Source organism: Gobio gobio (genome assembly GCF_949357685.1).
Source record: "Gobio gobio genome assembly, chromosome: 24".
Classification (NCBI taxonomy): domain Eukaryota; kingdom Metazoa; phylum Chordata; class Actinopteri; order Cypriniformes; family Gobionidae; genus Gobio; species Gobio gobio.
Window position 1 is genome coordinate 23500560 of NC_137120.1, and position 21615 is coordinate 23522174.

At 38.8% G+C, this 21615-nt stretch overlaps 1 protein-coding gene across 1 annotated transcript; it reads right to left on the reverse strand.

Annotated features, from left to right (window-relative positions):
* Nucleotides 1–5857: 5857 nt before the first annotated feature.
* On the reverse strand, nt 5858–20134 carry LOC307121175 (CD276 antigen homolog). Its single transcript, XM_079808665.1, has 4 exons — nt 19966–20134; nt 18861–18901; nt 7485–7781; nt 5858–7405 (listed from the first exon to the last, which is right to left on the reverse strand). Exons 1-4 carry the CDS (start codon nt 19974–19976, stop codon nt 7275–7277), a joined length of 480 nt encoding a protein of 159 aa, XP_079664791.1. The 5' UTR covers nt 19977–20134; the 3' UTR covers nt 5858–7274.
* Between the last annotated feature and the right edge of the window lie 1481 nt (nt 20135–21615).

The following is a 21615-nucleotide window of genomic DNA, read 5'->3' on the forward strand; positions in this document are numbered from 1 at the left end:
TGTGTGTGTAGTCCATGCATAGTCACAGGCTTACCCTGTGACAATCTTAATTAGCTGTTTCAGTTGTATTTAAACAGGATTGGAGCTGAACTTTACACAAAGATATATCTCCAGGAACAGGATTGGGCTACACCTTAAAATTGTGCTTTTACCATAATGCAATGACCACCAGAGGGCAGTAATGACCCACTGTAGGACAAATAAATTTGACTTCCTGATCAGTTCTTCAGTTTTTCTTTAATGTTAAATCCCACTTGATAGATTATCATTTAATGCAAATATATAGTTATACAATTTAGTGTCCTTATGGGTCTACCCCAAAATCAATAGCAAAATATATCCCATATTTAAATCTGCATAAATTAAATGTAGTACAAAATGCTACCATAGCCCATTCTTTTGTTTAATATTTAAATAAAAAAAGTATTTAATGTATATTTTTAAATGTGTGAAATGTGATGTGTTTCATGAGACTCAACCTATCTTTCCACTGTCATGTCAAAAGTCACTTGACTGATATGGAATGTAAACAGATCCTTTATCTGTTTGAGGGGAGGGACTGTACAGGAAACATAGGGAAGTGATACATGTTGTGAAAATACCTATTTGATTGTCCTCTTCCCTAAAGACAGGGTTTGGCGCGTGATCTGCCAATGTTGGAATAGATTCCAGTGGAGGTTCGGTATGTAATTTGCATGTCTTCACTTGTTTTAGTTAGCCTATTTTAAAATATACTGTTATATATAGATTATTTTGTGAAAAAAATCGACTTTTCTCTCCTCTGGGTGCAGCTACATTTGCTGTTGTATAGGCAAAAAATTATTTTTAAGATTTGTGGACATTTTTGTATAGAGGATAATAATGAATCTTGCGATTGTTAGGCTGCATTTGACTTTGAACATTTAGTTATTTATTTTGTTAGTTGTGCAGTTGATCAGTCAGTATTTATGGCTTGTGTGCTGTTTGGATTCAACCCATGTAATAAGTAACATGTTCTGTAAGCAAAATGATTCAATGTCTGTATATAATTTCTACTATTTCTCTATTTATTACATTCATTTATTTTCATTAAATTTAGTTAATCCCATTCCCCCAAATCCACTCGATTTCATTTTAAGCATTTGACTAATTAAATACAATCGGATAAGCAGATATGACAGATTGATTTATTTTCACGCAAAAACTGTTGCTCCATAAATGTTCAATACAAACATCGTTTTTTCTGCAATCATACACTATGGGAGTAATGAAAAGCATGTGCCTTTAGCCCCACTGTACCCTACAAGTATGAATATTTATTGTACAAGATCTCAAATTCACATCAACATGCTCTCAAGTTTTGCTACTCTTGCACCTTCATAGGCTATTATGCACACGTGCAAAAATGAGGATAAAAAAATAAATACAAAAAACAACATGCATCAAACTGCCTGTTAGCATTTATATTTTCATAAGTAACAATTATAATTTTCAAATACGATTTGGTGGTTTGATGGTGGATAGATTTTGGCCAATTTTACCTTTAAAAGAAAACCTAATAATTATGCAATAATAATATATCTGAAAAGGCTTAAGGTGCTTTTCATTTCCAGCCCTAGTTAACAATTATATAGCCTACCACTTATAAATGATTGGGCTATATACAAAACTAATAGCAGTTATTAGGATTGATGTGGTTTGAAATTGGTCAAATTTGCCATTTGTGTGAGGAAAAGACGTTATTCAGTTGTTCACCTTTAAACACAGTATTGCACCTCTCCAGATTTGTTAATCAATAACAAAATGTAACTGGTTCTCACATGTCTGTTTGCATGGTTGGTTGTGAACTTAGCTAGTGTAAATTAACTTTAAGAGCTATTGAGGACATTTTTTTTTCGGTCAGTTAAACTAATGGCATGGTCTGGAGCTCAAGAGTAGTTTATGGCACTGTTACAGAAGGGCATTTTATGAAAGCTCCAGACATTAATCCTAATCAAAAGCCATTTTAGATGGTGATAATCTGAATGTGTCTGAACATTCTGGTCTGAATTACAAATTTTAAAAAAAGGGAGACAAGGGTCAGACTTCTTTTTCATGAATCTTTGATTGAAAGAGTAAAATCGCAAACAAATCTTAAAGTATATATTTCCATTGTCACATCTAAAATCACTTCCCTAAATTAAATGGAACATAACCAAAGTGAATAATGGAGTTGTCACACATTTACTTGTTAATACTGTTATTACATGCAGGTAATTTTTAAAATGTAAAAACATGTATGTAAACAATAAGTGCATTGTATCAAATTAATAATTTCAATGTTAACACATAGTAGTTAAGGCCACCTAATATTAAGTGGGTCCTTTATTTTTAATATTTAAAAATGTTTGTGTGCTGCTGCAGAAATATTATACCAGAAATATGCATAAATATATAAGACATATTATTGACTTGGCAATTAATTAAAGGGGACCTGGTAACATTGTGTCCATGCTGGTCATGAGCGGCACGACACAACAATAATAAGCGATATTTTCTACACTGGAGGTGGTGACGTGTCATGACACAACAAATCACAACAGTAAACTAATGTCCCGTTCTATTTCTGACACACTCCACATGTTTGCGTCTGATATGAAGTTCACTTTCACAAATTTGTAATAGCTGGTTCTCTTTCTAACATTCGTTCGGTATCTCACTATATGGGACCGCCTCAGGGTGTGACCGATCGCGGAAGCACCAATAACACCACATTTGCCAACCATGGCAGACCAATCGCTACAGCAATCAGGGAGTCCCGCCTCCCTATACATAAACCGCAGCTACCTGCCATTTCGTCATTCTTGCTCTCTTCCCCGTGAAGATTTCAAAAGCTGTTCTCAGCAGACTTTGGGAATTATTGTTTAACGGTTTACAGACGGAACCGCAAGGTAACGTCCCAAACGCAATATATTCTTAACATTTGTTGAGTGACTTGCTACTTAGAGCAAGATAACTAAAGCGCCAAGGCGAGTTTTTCTATTTATTTTTCCATGTTTTTGGCACGTTCACTACGCACCAAAAAGAAGAAAAAGAGCTCTCTATGGCAGCACAGCTCCGTACTGTTGTCACATTGTGGTGGACTTACCGTACAAAGAGAATGCAGGCTTCATAGCCACTGCAAAAGAGCCAGAGAGCCAGGGAGGAAAAGGCCGTCCTCCTCATCTGTGTGCTTGCAGAATGTGGATTTATGTGAAGGATTAACACAACCTCTGCATCTCCTGTTTGGGCGCTAAACATGCTCAGGCAGCGCTGTCCAACCCCGAGGGCTGTCCTCACTGCGGGACATTCTCGGTTAAAACCCGAGAGTGAGGGCTTCGTGTTGCAGTAGCTGGGAAGATCCTCCCCTGGTAGAATCATCTGTGGCGAATCATTTGCACCCGAGTCGCAGGGCTGCACTATCTTCAGCCGGAGCCTCGCTGCCAGGTAAAACCGAGGGCTTTGCCGCCTCTGTTTTTCAAAAGAATCATCACGTATTGGTCAGGACAGACAATAAAACGGTGATAGCCTACATACATTGACAGGGAGGAGTGCGTTCTCACAAGCTTCACTTGTTAGTGAAAGACCTAATTATGTGGAGCAGCAGGACCCTCCTGTCAATACGCGCAACGCATGTTCCAGGAATAATGAACAGTGGAGAAGATTTACTGTCCAGAGGGAATCCTCCATACGAGGAGTGGAGACTCCACCCCCAAGTTATGCTCATGGTGTGGCAGAGATTCGGCCAGGCAGCCGTAGATCTCTTCACTTTGCGCGAAGACGCGCAATGTCCCCTGTTCTTCTCTCTGGGTGTGGATGCTCTAGCCCACGAGTGTCCAGATGAGTTACTTTACGTGTTCCCTCTGTTGAGCCTGATCGAGCCGACACTACAGAGGGTTCGGGAACACAAACATGTAATGATTCCGATCGAGCCATACTGGCCAGGGAGACTGTGGGTTGCTGAGATTGCGCAACTGCTCTACGGCCAGCTATGGCCGTTACCAGTGCGCAAAGATCTCCTCTCACAAGCACGGGGGGAAATATTTCACCCCTCCCCTCCCAGTGAGAGGCTAAATCTGAATGCAGCTGGGTTAACTCCTAAAGTGATTGAGACCATTCAAAACACGAAGCCTGCCTCGACGCGTTCTTTATATGATCTCAAATGAAGGGTGTTTGAGGGCTAGTGCGCAGATAGGAACATCATTCTTTTCTTGTGTTCAGTTTCGGAGGTGCTGTTTTTTTACTGGACCTTCTAGATAAGGGCAGAGCCTTTTCTACAATTAAGGTTTATCGGTCCGCTATCTCTGCATGTCATGTGGGTTTTAACTCGGGTACTATCGGCCAGCACCCTCTTGTCTGTCGATTTATGAGAGGGGCACGTCGGTTACACCCAGTATCGAAGGAGGTTGTCCCGCCCTGGGACTTGTCCGTGGTTCTGAACGCGCCCTCAAAAGCCCCTTTCGAGCCCGTTGATAAAATTGCCTTGAAGCTACTTGCTAAAAAGACGGCTGTTACTTGCTCTCACTACAGCAAAAAGGGTGAGTGAACTACACACTTTATCAGTTTACTCTTCATGTATGATGTTCGCTATGGGTGGTCAAAGTCACTTTTAGAACTAACCCTGCGTTTGTACTCAAAGTGTTTGATCATGCTGGTGCAGTCCAATCTGTGGACCAGCTAGCTTTTTATCCACCACATTTCCGCACACTTTTGCTCGTTTCTATTCGGTTGTTAAGTCTGACATCACGCGGCAGCGCTTCCGGGTCCCATACCACAAGAAAAACAACACACGGTGCTAATATACACACACAATGTGGTCTAATACTACTACAAAAACAATAATAATCATAACCTTTATCTCCATACCAAAATTCCAGATGGCCAGACAGTGATTCAGCTTTTATAAATAGTTAAAATATTAATGTCTGTGATGCTGTGAGCAGAGACTGTTGTATAGACTGTACGTATTAAAAATGTTTAACTTTTTTAAATGTATGATGTTTAATATGAATAAATAACGCTCATAAACGGCCATCGATGGCATTCTCAAGTGAAACGAGTTGAGGCTTGGACCCAGAAACGGCGTTCCTTACGTCACGACTTAACAAGCAGATAGACTGGATGTAACAGAACCCTCACTAGCCCACTCAGTCCTGGGAGTGAGTAGTTAGGGTATAATGCAGTTTATTTATCTGCAAATTCCTCAGATTATTCTATTTTCACCTCCGTCGGGAGCTATGATTCAGACTATTACACAGCCTTCTTAGTCTGCTTCGTCAGCATATAGGTAATATGGGAGTTGTCTATATCCCATATAGTGAGATACCGAACAAATGTTAGAAAGAGAATGTTAGGTTACTGACATAACCCCGGTTCTCTGATAACATTAAGTGAGGTATCTCACAACATTGCCCTCCTTGCCTGTCCTGCACGGAGAAGAGATATGCGGAGAATGACAAAAAGGCAGGTAGCTGCGGTTTATATACAGGGAGATGGGACTCCCTGATTGCTGCAGCGACTGGTCTGACATGGTTGGCAGATGTGGTGTTATTGGTGCTTCCGGGATCGGTCACACCCTGAGGCGGTCCCATATAGTGAGATTCCTCACTTCATGTTATCAGAGAACTGAGGTTACGTAACCTAACGATTTTGCATTATGCTTTTCGGAACGCGAGTTTTAAAGAAAATAAACTAAAACAGAGCAGGTGCTGCAACAATGTAAATTATAAGGAAAATTAGTTCTTTGAACTTTAATTTTCGTAAACCTTTTCTAGTAGACCCCCTAAACAAAATTATGAACCTGTAAATAAGCATAATAGTGTCAGGTTTGAGGTAAAGGATGAACAAGGACTCAAAGATGCAGATTTAATGGGTTTTTATTAATAATAATATAAAACAAAAGCAAACCAAAACTACCTTCATTTTTATTATGCCTTTCACTCGCTAACTTCCCTCCGTCTCGTTCACTTGGATGTGTGACATTGCTTGCGTTGCATGAATGCCCACTACTGGCGGAACCTTTGCTATGTACTGAACTGAAATGTCCTAAGCCCTTGAAATCCACTATGGGGTTGATTTATTTAATTTTTGTTCCCCTTACGAAATTGTTTAATGCAGCATTCTATATGTATATAGGTGTGTTTGGGGTGTTTTAAATGTTTAAAAAAATAGTAATAGTAAATTATGCTGCCTTCACGTGCTATTGTAATTATCATAAAAAAAGTTTCCAAGGTATAAATTGCACATGAACTGAGGTCATGTTTAGTTTACCATTGGTAAATTCGGAAATCATTTTGATACCCAAATTCCTGAGATGGGCGTGCTGGCGGGGAGACTAATGTGTTAGGTATGATTTATTAGTCTTTTCCCCCCAAAACAGCTAGATCGTCTTGTCTTGTCATTAATATTACTACCGGTTATGAGGGACAATACGGTACGGTATGAAAATTTATATTGGATTAAAGGAGAAACATTATGAATGAAACTTACGTTGCACTTAAACAGTTGCTATATCAACATCCTAAATATGGAAATACGGTTAAATAATGTATAGTTGTCAGTACACAACAAGCTTTTCTTGCGATTTTGTCGCCAGTCATTTGTGCAGATACTTACATGAGAAGCGCGTTCATACCGGACAAGCAAGTGGTTGCTGTGGTAACGAACAACAATACCTTAACGTGCTGACTTATGTGGACCAACTTTTATTTGAGGAAATCTGTTTATAATAGGCTAGTAGGTTTGACTTATTGGTCTTATGGCTGTCTTTTGACTCGGTTGATTTGAATAAATATGTCTATAATGGCTAACGTACGTGCTTAAGTGAACGCTCAAGTTTAATACAATGATTATAATGCAAGGCAAGCATTCGTATGTATGTGATCTATTTTTAGCGGCATTCAGTATGGGATTTGACTATTCATATTTTAAGTGTTCTTTCAAAAGGATCGATCGCATATACTGTCTCCGGGGCGGGGTTAGACTAGTCGTTGCGCACAACCCTACTAAACAGCCTTTTTACTTTCAACACTACTGCATGGTGTCGAGAGGTATCTGCGTGAAGAGAGGTCTGACAAATAGTTGTCCTTTGACCGAATAAATTATGAGCATAAAACTACAAATATATAGTATAACTTGGTTAAAACAATATTGCTTAACAGGTAAAAAGAATGTATTTGTATATGATTTACTTGATTGGCTGCAGTACAAGTCGCAATATCAGGAATAACACTACAAGCTAAGTAGATCATAAGACATATTACTTATCTTGTCAATATTCAAATACAGAGCAGAAGGAAAACAGAAAGCAAAGGCACTGCAGTTAAAATCTTTTCTGGTCTTGATTGCGCTCCTTGGTTCCTTGTTCCTTCTCTTTGGTTGTTTTTTTCTTCTACTTGGTTGTTTTTTTCTTTTATTGGACAAAAAAAAAAAGTAAATTCCTTTTTATGTGTAATAAATTGAGGTAATAAAATGTTTTTGCCACATACCTTTGACAAGTAGCTCCACACTTTGAATTTCTGATGCGTAGCAGACAAATTTCCCTGTATCATTATTTTGAAGATTGTTGAGTTTAAGTGAGAAATTTCCTTCCTTAAAATTATCACGAAAGGGTTCAATTCTGTCCTTGTATGCTAGATGTTGATGTTTTACATTGCCTTCACCATCAATAATGTCATACACATTCAGGCTGTCATTGTATCTCCAAAGCACAGTGGTTTCTTTAGAAGAACAAGATAAAACAGCAGAGCCTCCAATATAACCCACAACGGGCTCCTGCAGTGACACTGAAAACAGAAAGAAGATGAAATAAAAGGTACGAACACATTTTGTTCATGCAAGAAACAAGAAATTGCTTTACAAAAGACTGTTAGGGCCAGATTTACTAAACAGGGCAAATTAGCGTGAGAGCGCAATCTCATAAAAGCACAGATGGGAGTGGACAATTCAGCGTGTGATCTACTGACAACACGCAACTTCAAGAACACAGATGCAGTCGGATTATTTCCATAATGACTGATGCAATCAACCCATTAGCGTATGGTTTAAGATACACTATTTTTGGGGCATTAAAATAATGGCGGAAACACCAGTAAATCGACTAGCACAAACCTTAGTAAATCACCTTGCATGATTAATTTAAATACTCTCCTTTCATGAATTTTGCATTTGAAAGGGAAACTCCTACAAATGCATATGTAATAAGGTCAGCCACAAAAATAACCCTGTCCATATCTTTTCAGCGCTAATTTCTCACTGCGTGTCTTTAATATAGGTATGGGCATTTCAAGCAAAAATAATTTTTGATGATCGCTGGGAATTATTCGATTATTATTCGAAAATCGCAACTCTTCCCCCCGCATGCACGCATGAATAGGCTACACACACACACACATAAACAGAGAGAGAGGGAGAGAGACCATTCACGCTCTCAATCTGTATGATAACAAACTGTTTAATTCATTAGGGAATAGGCTATATTAACTCAAGCCATATAATTATTGTAACATGCTGAAACATATGACTGTTATTTGACATCACCCCCAAGTTACCATAAACGTTATATGCCCCTCAAGTCATTGAATTGAAAAAAAAAAAAGATGTGTATGCCATAGTAAAGAGATGTGGTTTTAGTCTAGATTTAAACTGACAGAGTGTGTCTGCTTCCCGAACAATGCTAGGAAGACAGTTCCAGAGTTTAGTTGCTAAATAGGAAAAGGATCGACCGCCTGCAGTTGATTTTGATATTCTAAGTATTATTAACTGACCAGAATCTTGAGACCGCAATAGACGTGATGGAGTATAATGTGTTAAGAGCTTGCTCAAGTACTGGGGAGCTAAACCATTCAGTGCCTTTTAAGTAATAAGCAAGATTTTAAAATGTATGCGATGTTTAAGGGAGCCAGTGCAGTGTTGACAGTTATTTGACATCGCCCCCAAGTTACCATAAACGTTATATGCCCCTCAAGTCTACAGTGTGCGTGTGAGACAATGTGTTGTTCTTCTGTTGTCTGAGGGCGTTTTTACACTGGCAGTTTAGTTCGAAATGGGGCATGGTTCGCGTGAAAGATTGCTAATGTGAAAGCTGTCATACGGAGCTTGGTGCGCAGAGTGCGCACTGAGTTTGGTTGCACTCGAACTGTGCCGCGATTCACGTGAATGTGAAAGCAACAATCAGGTGCGCACTTGTTCAGTATGAAAAGTAACCAGTGCATGCGTTTTAGCCGATTACAATGTCATTAGTTCAAAAACATACATAGTGTTGATGATTTACCTTAGATATGAACGAAAACAAGCCTGCAGTGTATTTGAGCATAGCAAGTGCAATCAGGGCAGCAAATGATTCACTGTCTCCTCAAAAGAGTCTGTTTGCAAGCAGCAAAAGCCACCTTCAAGCAACACACATACAGTAAACCCAAGTGTCGTTTACTCAGCTGCGCATAATAGCACCAAATTAATAAAAAAAAACAATATATTGACCCACATTCTGTTTTTTACCATGCCCGTGCTCATTTGTGATGACGTAAGATGAAAGCAGGGTTCAACAGAATCAAGTTGAGTGAGAAACCAGACCAACGCTGCCGGGACAAAACGGCGCCGAGAACAATTACGTTCGGACCGCAGCAAACGTGCCCAGTATAATGAGATTTGATTGGCAGCTTTTAGGTGCATTATTGGCAGCGCTACCCTCTGGTTACATGAACGCTTCACCACCACATCAGCACCGAAAACGGGGATATTCGCTATTCTATAATTAAATCAACTAATCGAGTATTTGAAAATCATGACTCATCCCTACTTTAATAAATCCTGACAGTAGTTTTTTTTACGCCAAAAGAGGGATTGAGCTGTTAGTAAATCTGGCCCTTTGTATTTTAGGGTGTCTATAAACTACACCTTATGCTCAGTCAGACAAAACTGTGTATCCATTTCAGTAGGCATGGTGTGTTGCAAAGATGAAAAAGAAAATTAGTGCCCCTTTTATGTTTTAAAATATTCCCTTTCATGCAGTGTTTAATATAGATGTTTGTGAATGCTCTGCAAAGTTGACAGTGCACGATAAATAAAGTTATATAATAAAGTAGAATCCCACTGCGTGACGGTAAGACATTTGCATAATGTCCGGCAATGTTTTACGTAGTCCGCTCGAGTCGCAAACAACTTGACCTGCCCTTCAATGCAGGCTAAGTCTACATTAATCAAGATAGATTTGAAAACAGAGTTTTCATTTCAAAACGCTCTCGCAAGGGTAAGCAATATCTGAATGGTTTTAATAGGCTACTTAAACATTGTGAAAAGGGTACATTTTAGGTTGATGCATATAGCAGAGAATAGACTGGGCACACGACTGTTACTTATGTGACCTGCTTGACGTTAAAAAAAGAGTTATTAAACGCAATAACTTGCAAAAAACAACTCCTTGCAGTCTCGTGGTGTCTTGTTACACAAACTGTCAAATACACACAGAGTTATGTCAAGTTATGTCTTGATGAGTATTCATGTAAACACAGTCGGTTATGCTTTAAGTGAAAGATATCAGTTGGGGAAAGAAATAGATTTTACACACTTAAAGCAATATCGTATCGCATATCGAATATCGCATTATTTAACAAGGATATCGCATATCGCATTTTTCTTCAATATAGCACAGCAACATATTTTAGCAACTGTGTGAAAGTGAATAGCACAATAGCGGTTTAAACATACATATCTATTTGAATATGCGTTACATGACTAAACATGCGTTATTGTTTTCAAATACCTCCGTCTTCACAATCCACACTATGACGCGAAGACGCCGTTTTCAACAGAGACGCCGTCTCAGTGTGGACGGAAGGCAAAAACAGAGAGAAAAAGATGCGTTTTCAAACAAAAACGTATAAGTGTGGACATGGCCTCAGAATCACAACCTGTTTTATATTTATCCTTTGTGTTTTATATTGTGTAAGTTTTTGGCTAACTGGCTAACTAACGTTATTACCGTCTTACTGAAATACTTTCAGCAAATCAGCTCTAGGCCACTGTTACCTAAAACTGACCTATTAATCCAGATTGTCTGTCGTTCTTACCACTTTGAGTAAAGATAAAGGATGGAGAAAGATTTGTTTTACAAATGTTTGTTACATCAGCCATTCACCTGTGCTTGGCTAACGGTTCCCACATGTGCACTGCAATAAATTAGGAATATACACATGGGTTTGTTTATGGACATACTCTTGTTAATGCTGATGGTGAGGAATTACAGCTGCAACATCTCATAATGTATCTAAAACTGAATAGTCTTTTGATGCCTTTTAAGAAGACTACAATAATATTCAATCCACCAAAGTGGCTAGTGAGAGTGACTGTGTTACACGCCACAGCTGAAATCCACCCGCAAATGACAATGTCAAGCCCTGTTTGTACACGTTTTAATTAGACATTAATATAATTAAAAGGAATAAAACTAGTTAATTCTTTTATTGATCTGTTTAGCTGAGCTATCAATGGAACAAACAAAACAAGCCCTGAAAATGTATAAAAGAACATATTATACAGACACTTGATTTTTTAATCTTATTAGATGATTAGTTAATTGCATCTGATAGATTATACTTTCAGTAAAACATTTGCAATGGGTTTGTAAAAGCTGTTTTTATGAGTTTTTGTTGTATTTACTCAGTTCTGTACGTAAGCCCTAATAGGCCATGGATTGTTATTTTTTTCTCTCGTTTTCTCGAGATCACGATTTAAGGTGCTTTCACACTAGCACTTTTGGTGCGCACCTGGGTTCGATTGACGTCAGAGTTCAGTTTGTTTGGATGATGTGAACGCTGTCTTCCGAACTCGGGTGCGCACCCGTGAACCGTACCGAGTCCGCTTGAAAAGATGGTCTGGGTTTCGGTTCATGTGAACTCCGGTACGGTTCGCTGCTGATGTGAACGCAATTGACCTATCGGTAAGCCCCTCCCCTCGAATGCAGATGAGCCAATAGCAGTTGAGTATCAGTTGTGCTGGGACCGGAACTCGGACATCTTTAGGTGTCAGCGCCATAGAGAAACATTGGAAAATCCGAAGCTCTCATCGGTTTGATGGTGTTTATGCTACAAAAATGCTAAAATGTCGTGCCTGAGGTACTGTAACACTGATTCCAGGGATCCTGAGAGGATTTTCTGTTTGTCATACTCTCGTTTAAGTTATGATTAAAGTCCCTGCTAACAAACAAACCGAAATAACTAACTGTTCTCACGTCATGTAACACTGTAACGTTAGGTCAAAAACATTTCAGTGTCTCTCCATATTAAACTGGTTATATGTAAATTAATTTCATTTTAGATATGTTTAAGGTTTACATTATCTGTCCTACTAAGGAGGACTCCTATTTTGATGGGTATTATAGTCTCCGTAACGAAAGGAAGAGCTCGCACGCAGTTTATCGGAGTTGTTTTGCAGATACAAAGTTGTCCAGTTATTAACTGCACCCTCAAAAAGGCATACGGTCTGTATATGTTTATTTACTGTTAGTTGTATGAGTGTTTTTGTGTAATTTGCTGTGGATGTTAATGGTAATGCAACGGAGAGAGAGAGCTTGCGTATAAGACGTTAATGCGCACTTCTTATGCTTTGTTTGTTCAGCTCTTACGATGATTTTTTGGACTGAACAACGATGCATTAAACTTGATAAACCATCAGTTAAGTTTGGCCATCATTCGGACAGGATATACGCTACAATCGGTGTCCAAAAACATCTTGGGATAAGGTTTTCACACTGACAGCTGTACATTGTAAGATATAGCAACTCCGTTTGTTTGTCTGAGTTAGCAACAGTTACTAAGGGGGGCGGGGCTTACCAATAGGTCAATTGTATTAAATCGCAGCAAGTGAACCGCTATTAATGACGTATGATTTGATAAAAATGTGTATGCGCGATTCACTCATTTTCCTGGCGAGCGTGACTGACGTACTGCGAGCAGAGAGCTGTAAATCTAATTTCTGCTCGTCTTCAGGGTTCTTTAGAGCATTTGCAGTACATTCGCAGCAGACAGACGCAAGTGCCATTACGTACTGAAGCTTTGGTAACAAAACCAACAGTTCAAAAACAAAAATATAAAAGTGAGGTGAGCAACGCTATGCATTTTGTCACCTCACTCGCAGTCGTTACCAAGCAATGGGGTAAACAGCTGCTGCTTTGATGACGCAAACGCACCCCAGTACGGAGTCTACGGACCCAAATAATATAATTTGAACACGGTGGGGGCAGGGGGAGGGGGGAGCAATCAAACTCTGGTTCGGTCCAGGCAATCGAGCCAAGTGTGAAAGCACCCTTAATCTTCTCTAAGTTACACAACTGTGCCAACAAGTGGCAGTATAGAACCAAATATAACTGACGGGGTGCGGTAGCCTATCCACCTTACTGTGTTAGACAGTTTATATTGGCTCAGATTGAACGCATTTGGGACAGAGTGAAAACCTTTCATGATCGCTATCATCTGTGCAGTATTGTGTGCATTAAATAATTAACTTAACTAATGTTAAATGCTTGAATATGATTATTTTGCTTGAAAGTGTTGTATCTGTTATCCTTAAGTTGTAACTGCTATGTGACTCACAGTTTCATTGCCGCAATAGCGTTCGGTTTGATATTAAACTTATTGCTTATTAAAACTAAATTTGATGTCACTGTATTCGGTTTGCACCTAATTGTGCATCTTTAAGACGCCATTTTAATCATCAGTCTAATATAGCTAGTTTACCTCACTGTGTCCCTCAATGTAGTAGGCTATAGCCTATTGTAGGGATGGCTCGATACCACAATTTTGTCTTCGGTACGGTACAACAATCTAATACCGAAATACCGATATTAAATCAATACCACACAGGGTCTGAATTTTGCCGTGGGTATTGCGCATAATTTTACTCACTCTCGCAAGTTTGAGGTTTATAAAGCGGGAAATTAACGCAAATGTTTATTATTAAATGAATCAACGATTATCAAATCAGTCATTTGCAAACTTTCTTGTGCAAAGTAATTTCAGCAATACACTCTTCTCTAGCTCTCAAAATGAGCAATTTGCTTCTAGCTTCAAAAGACATCGCACATGCACTATAAAAGCAATCTGCGCGCTCCGATTCAAAACTTAAGCTGTCGTTTTGGGACAACTGACGGAAATCACTGCCCACGTCTTTTTAAACCTCGCCAATTTGAACATGCAAGCGATTTTATAGCATTTCGCAATACATGGGATGAGAGCTCTTTGAGAGTTTTCTTTGTGCTCATACCAACAACACACACACAAGCCTAAAGAGCTCGCGCATTCCAAATTAAGTTGTTTTTCCTTAGTCAAATACACACAAACTTATGTCAAAAATGTCCATCTTTAGTGAGTAGTCATATAAACACAGTTGGTTATGTCTTTCGTGAATGTAATAGTGCAAATATTATGAAATCTAAACGTCATTGGTTGAAACGAAAGCTGGAGATGTCATTATATTTAAACAATACGATCTTATGTATGTGAGTTGATCAGTGTTAAAAGAAAATAAATGTCTAAATTAGATTGTTTGATTTATGCACTCACCTGTCCATCTCTTAATGTCTTATACATGTCAGGATGGGCAAGAGATAGATGCTTGGCAAGGTTTGATGGTTCTTCAGCAGTTTTATAAGCAAAGTAATTCCAAATTTCACGTCTAATCCTCTCTTTATTAATGAGTTTTGGGCGTCTTGAGTGAGATTCATCTGCTGTATTCATTTTGTTCCTCTATGGAGCCACATTTGCCGGTTTCGCGCAAGTTTGGGTAGCGCACTGCCACCTAGCGGTGAACTTCGAAACAGCAGCATATACCGAAATGAGCAAAATCATGATATCGTAACGTTTGAAATTAAATCCCTAGCCTTTTGATAAGAAATATGATAGCCTATGTAAAGATGTGTAGCTACCTATAATTTAATTCAGTGATAGTGTGTAACCTATTGATAGCCTAGAAATGTAGACGCACCCTAACTGCAGCAAATCTAATCTGCCGCGAGTGTAGTCTAGCAACTCTCGGTAGACTTGCGAGGTGGAAAAACCAAACTCTGGTCAGGCCAATCACATTGTGTATAGAGTTGATGGGCGGGCTTAACATAATGACGGAGTGGAGTTGCGAAGGTTCCGGGTGCTACTTGTAAACAAATTTTAATCGGTCAACTAACGTTTGCTATGCTTCGGTTGGGTTGTGTTGCTATCCAATTGCGTACAGAGGGAATTTGACAGACAGCCGTTTATCTTGCCCCTCGGATTGAGCCCTCTCAATGGTGAGTTTCCAGACCAAACATCTTGATGTGAGTCTGGCTTGTCAGGCTAACCTATTGTACTTTCTACATTTCAACCACACACATAGCCTATGCATAAACACTCAAACAGCATCCCAAGATTGTTTTTAGCCTATACCAACTGGATTAAACTATTTTTAATGGAAGAGCATGACTGCGAGCATGGAAGCTAGTGTAATGCATATTATATCAGTCACACAGCCTATCCTGCATGATGAATAAAAATAACAAATTATGTGATTAATTTTATTTTAAAACGAATGAGGAAAATAAAGTGGGTTGAATCCAAGCAGCTCTAAAAGATTTTTGAAATAGTTACAGAATAACCTGGCATCCTTCTGAAGGCACTCTGTCTGCGCTTGAGCTGTTGAATGCTCTGTTGATAATTTAAATATATGAATTTGCCTACACAAATAAAAATTGTATTGAGCGAAGCAAACATTTTGCTGAAATAACCACAACATATAAGAGTGCACCGTTTATCCGTCCAGATGCACGTGAAAGTTGTCTGTTGCTATAGCAACAGTAAGGGTGCAGTGTGTTATCTTGAGATCACAAGAAAATTAAGTCATGATCACGAAAAAAAAAGACTTTCTAGTTCTGAACAGCAGGCATCACCACTGTGTGGCATTTTAAACACGAACATTTTGCGAAGCAAGTGTGATTTGAAGCTTTAAAAAGTTGTTTCTCCCATCGCTGCTTTCCAGTGTGTAGTACAATTGCTAGGATTTTTGATAGCGTTTTTTTTTTCTTTCAAAGTGCGTTTTAAACGGTAGACCAATCACAATAGACTGGAACATCTGGCCCATCAGAGCAGGGTCGCGCCAGAGGAACTTTTTCATAGTTCCTAGAATTTCCAAGAAAACCCGGATTTTGGCGTGTTCCCACCTCAAGAATTAGGAATGATTTTAGTTCTAGGAACTCCTTTTGGGGGAACTGAATTAGCTCCTACTTCAGAGTCGGGTCTATCTCAGCACAATAGGAACTACCAGTGATGTAAGTGTATGCTGATTGGCCGAACGCACGCGAAAAACCAGCACCACCACCACCACTTTTAAAAAAGCCGTCTGTACACACAGATTATAGTCTATTTATTTACTCCAGAAACTAACTCTACGATCATGGAAAAGAGTGATAGAAGGACCTCTCAACCTTTATTATTAAGAGGAAATCCAGTGCAACTTTGAGGGGGCCGAGCAAAACATGATTATGTATTTCTGCTAAGCTAGCGACATTGGGCATCAACCACACAGCAAACGCTAATACTTTTTCATATGTTGTCTACTTTCTTTGTGTAACAGTTCTATCTAATAACGTATAAGACAGGACTGTTAAACAGATCGTAAACTAATGAAGACAGAGAATGTGAGAGCTGTGTGCTTAGACTCTGGTGTCTGTCTGTCAAAATAAAAGTCACAACCAAAAGCGTGGCTTACATTACTTCAGAGTTCCTGTGGGCGGTGCGAATGCAACTAGGAAAATGGCTTAAGGGGAACATTTAGTTTCTCTGGGAACCACCCTGGTGTCTAGTTCCCTAGAACTACCCGGTGCGGTGCGAAAGCCCCTTCAGAGTGACGTCGTTTGAGAATCATTGAAAAATGTGGTGATGTGCAATGTATATTATGAGAAAATGGAAGCATGTAAATGCATGTATGCATATAAAATGCATGTAAAACTGTTGTAGGAGACCTCCAAAACAAAATCAGGTACCTTTAAAATTAGAGTTGTTCCGATTCCGATACTAGTATCGGAATTATCACCGATACCACAACAAATTCTGGCATCAGTATCGGCGAGTACTTGAACCCATGTACCAATCTGATACCATTTTCTTAAACAGACCTAGTTATTATAACCGCTAGCTTTGCCTAATCACTGCGCGGTTCTTCTTCGCTGCTCAGAATGCATTGCAAACACAGGAAGTTTTGCTGTGTTGCAAACTAAGCAACCACTGTTTAGAGCAGCGAAGAAGAAATGAAAATGCGTTAGCAGTATGTCCGCTGTTTACATAGACAGTAAAAGAAATGGACACAGCGACCCCATAGACTTCACAGAGAAAAATTGAAGTCATGTAGAAGCACTCACTTCCTGATGGCTGAGCGTACTGCGCAGCCTCAAACTGAGCTTGACGACGTAGATGTGACGTGACAACCAGTCTGACAGTTGTATGTCTTTTAGTAGTTGTGCAAAGTGAAATCTGAATCACGTTGTTGAAATATTTTGTCCCGTTGCTTTTGGCTCTCTATGGTCTTCTCGACATGCTTCTCCCTTAAATTTAATCGGACTTTATACCTCCACGTCCCCCCGATTGCCTCATAGACAGTAAAAGATTGCCTACGAGCTTCTCCTTGGGTCTATACGGTACAGCGCGACAGAGTCGCGTGGTTATGACGCAATTGTTAGCCTATTTTTTACAAAAATGGCTTCTACAGGGCGATAGTGTAAGATACAAGGTAATGGAGCATTTTATATATTGTTTTGTTTGTTTAGAAATAAACAATGGATAAATGGAGTCTTTAAATGCCTCAGATGTAAAGTTATTCGCTGTCAAAGTGAGGCCAAAATGAATGGGAGTCAATGGAATGCTAACAGCAGGTGATGGCTTGGTTCGCAATGGCTGCCCCTATGGAAGGTACGCTTTCCGGGGGCTGGATTACCCCCTTGGCTGTTTAGCAGTATTTCGTCTCTGTGGATGGCGGGCGCGCGTGACACTTGCTCGCTGTCTTTGTAATCTCTGCCGTGTGTCACTATCAAGCGGCAACCTCCCCCAGTTTCTCTACGTCCATATTTTTTTTACAGTCTATGGTCACTATATGAGGACACGAACGAATAAACTGTCACTTCATGAGAATTTACTGTTTCATTTGTGAAAACTGTCAAATAAGGAACAGAGACACTCAAATATCTTCACGGCAACCCGTCAAAATAAAAGTTTGGGTTACATTTTTTTAAATTGACAGAATACTGTTGTACAGTAGATTTAGCTACGTCTCTATGTAATAATGATACGTCTCTACTAATAATAATAATGCCTAGATAGTTGCCTATTTTTCACTTGTTTTGTTGTAAAGAGATTATTTTCTGATTAATATATAATTTTTCATATTCCTACATTTATTTGTTGCACTTTTTTTATACAGTTATATTGTAAAACTAAAATACCCTTTTCAGTTTGCAGTGTTAGATTTGTGGCTGCATTAAGAAAAATAAATAATATTACTGTCAAATGCATGTCAGATAATAAAAATACTGTAATAAATACAGTAGTTCACCATGTATTTGTTCATGTTTTATTAAGGGATAAGTCTGAAGCACACCATAAAATAATTATAGCAATTCATACAGGGCTAGTAGTATATACAGCTGTATATACAGATACACACCCAGGTATCGGATCAGTACTCGGTATCGGCCGATGAAGGGAAAAAGGGTATTGGAACATCTCTATTTAAAGTAGCGTAATAGGGCCACTTTAAGGGATCCAATTTGCTATATTTTCACTTGATTTCAAACTTGTATCAGTCAAACCATTCAAAGTATTCTCTAATCAGCATACGCCCTTAGTACTCACCTTCATTTAATGTTAACAAATGAAGCAAAACAACACAGCATCTGTAAACACAGAAAAAAATATTATAAGTCATGACAATAACAAAATGACATTGTCATCATTTTTAAATCTGCCTCTGATTGATTCCTCTTTCTCGGTTTGTAAAAATGCAGGCCTGTTGACATGGGGCATTCATTAAGCATGTTCTTTAACCTGTTTCGGTGAGTTATCCTTTTTTAAATTTCCTTTATATTTGTCATCTGACCTGTAAAGTCTACATTCAGTGTCAGTATGTGGATTTGTATCTTTACAAGCCAACATATTCTATTGTCAGCAACTTAGCATAGCTAATTAAACAAGTTTCAAGAGTTGGAAAAAAAATATTCTCAAAATGTCTCAACTAGTCATTCATACACAACATTAACTGCATTTTTAATAAATAAGATAACGGCTATACAAATAGTTTGATAGCCTATGGCTTGTTCTAAGAAAGCAAGTTCATTCTTTAAAATAATAATAATAATAATAATAAAATAAGTAACAGTGTATAAAGTATAACTGGGAAAAAAGTGTTTACAGTAGGCTCTGTATTAAAAAAAAAACTTTTGCATATTTAACAAAACTGTAGAACTGCTGAAAGTCCAGGGAAAGATGGTTGTACAAGTTCAAACATGCTAATCATGCTAAACTACAGGCCATCCAGCAGTCAGCTCCACGAGTCAATAGTATTCAAAATGGCGAATAAAATTGCACTTTTATCGAGTATTACTATTATCCCTTTAATCCCCATTACTGTTCAAAATCTATTCAACGATTCGAGGGACAAATGTGTTTCAAATAAAGCAAATTATGAGCCTATCTTCTGAAGTCGTGATTACGGGCTCATTGCATTAAAGTTTCAAAATGTGAGGGCGTTCATATGCAATGTTTACCTAGGAAACTCGTATTTACGATAATTCCGAGAGCATATGAAGGCAGCATTAGATGGTAACGTTATAGGTTTTTCTACTGTATGATTACGTTACAATACTATTTCTACTGTAGCGTTAAGTATCTAGGTTTCGGTTTCTTTATAAAATACTGTACATCACATTAGATATTATTATTGAAAATAATCACAGCGTACCTGAATATCATGACTAATGAAGTCAAACAATATACAAATTGTAACGTTCTTCTTCTTTTTTAATGATTCAAATTGTAATGTTTAAACGGTTTCTTCAGCGTGGAAATCTCGGGGTTTACAGCGGCTGCCGCTATAGGGTCTCTATACTTTTTTGTGAACTTTCACCTGCGACGTCAAGACGGCTCTGGCCCAATAGAGGATCGGTACGTCACGACATGACATCCGTGGCTGCCTTCACGTGCTATCGGAATTATCGTAAATACGAGTTTCCAAGGTAAAAATTGAAAAATTGCACATCATGAACGCCCTCTGATGTCGTGTTTACCACTGGGAAGTTCGGAAATAATTTTGATACCCCAATTCCCGAGATGGGCGTATCATAAGCTTTAAACATGGTGGCGGGGAAAACTAGTCTGCTGTGGCAGGTGTGGTTGTATTGTTTTTTTCCCCCAAAACCGCTAGGTCGTCATGGGCCCGTTCTTCGTACCTCGCTTAATACATCTAAGATGATTTGACAGATCCCAGATCTTTTAATCGTGATAACTGATCTCTGGCTAATTTGGTTCTTCAAACGAATTTGCGGATTGGATTAAAATATCTGGATTAAATGATCTAAGATTACTGAGCGTTCTTTTTTCCCCTGAAGAGGGCAGATGCATCGATACTCGAAACCACGATCAGCAATGCAGCGATTGGCTGGCGTCAAGACAGCAACGTAATGACATCATATAATTAAAAAGCCACCTGGCAAAAAACTTGACACAAAAAAACCCCACGAATTTGTGAACCTTTATAAGGAAACAGCCAAACGACCAAATCAACATAAAAGTTATAATAGATAAATGAGAAATGTTTTTTTTTTTTTTAAACATGATTACCAATTATTTATATTCACGATTTTATACAGTATTTGTACACCCTTTACATTTTTATTTCAATGTTGTAATTTAATTTTTTATTTAATTTGAAGCAGATTTGTAACGTGACAGTTTCTTATGGGTCAAGATAAAATTATCCTCTCTTGCGCTGCATCAAGCCACTCCCATAATATCCGTGATCACTTAATGCACTGCTCAGAATAGGCTTGTTTGAGATGAGCGAAATCTGCGCAGAACCGATCACCGGTGATCAGCGCGAGATGCATTCCGGTTAGAAAAGTGTCCGAGGGCGGTCCGCCTTGCTCTGATGTCATGCTGACGTATGTCAAAAAACTCTCGCGAGCGAAAGGCGGATGTGTCGGATTCTGCAGTCGAGCGCAGCTGCTCTCCACCGACTGCGCGGAGCAAAAGCATGATGGGAAACGACTTGCTGACGACACAGCTTAATGCTTATTGGTTTAAACAACCGTGATGTATGGTTCTTTTTCAAAATGTTTGATTTTAAAACTCTGATATCAATCAATCAATCAATCAATCAATTTTTATTTATATAGCGCCTTACAGCAGCCAAAAGGTGCACAAAGCGCTTTCCAAAACATGCATCAAACGACAACATAAAAACAAGTCTAACCAAGCAAGTCCAGCGCTAAAAGTCAAAAGCTTGGTTAAAAAAGTGTGTTTTCAGATGAGTTTTGAAAACACTCAGCACCGTGATGTTTCGGAGGTGCGCAGGGAGTGCATTCCACAACTTAGGTCCTTGAACACTAAATGA

What these genes read in the sequence shown, in the direction of transcription:
- LOC307121175 (XM_079808665.1), bottom strand. An exon ending in TTTGTTAACATTAAATGAAG is followed by an intron (nt 7,782 to 18,860) that starts GTGAGTACTAAG and finishes TTCTGTTTTCAG; the next exon opens with TGTCACTGCAGGAGCCCGTT. An exon ending in TGTGGAGCTACTTGTCAAAG is followed by an intron (nt 7,406 to 7,484) that starts GTATGTGGCAAA and finishes GTCCAATAAAAG; the next exon opens with AAAAAAACAACCAAGTAGAA.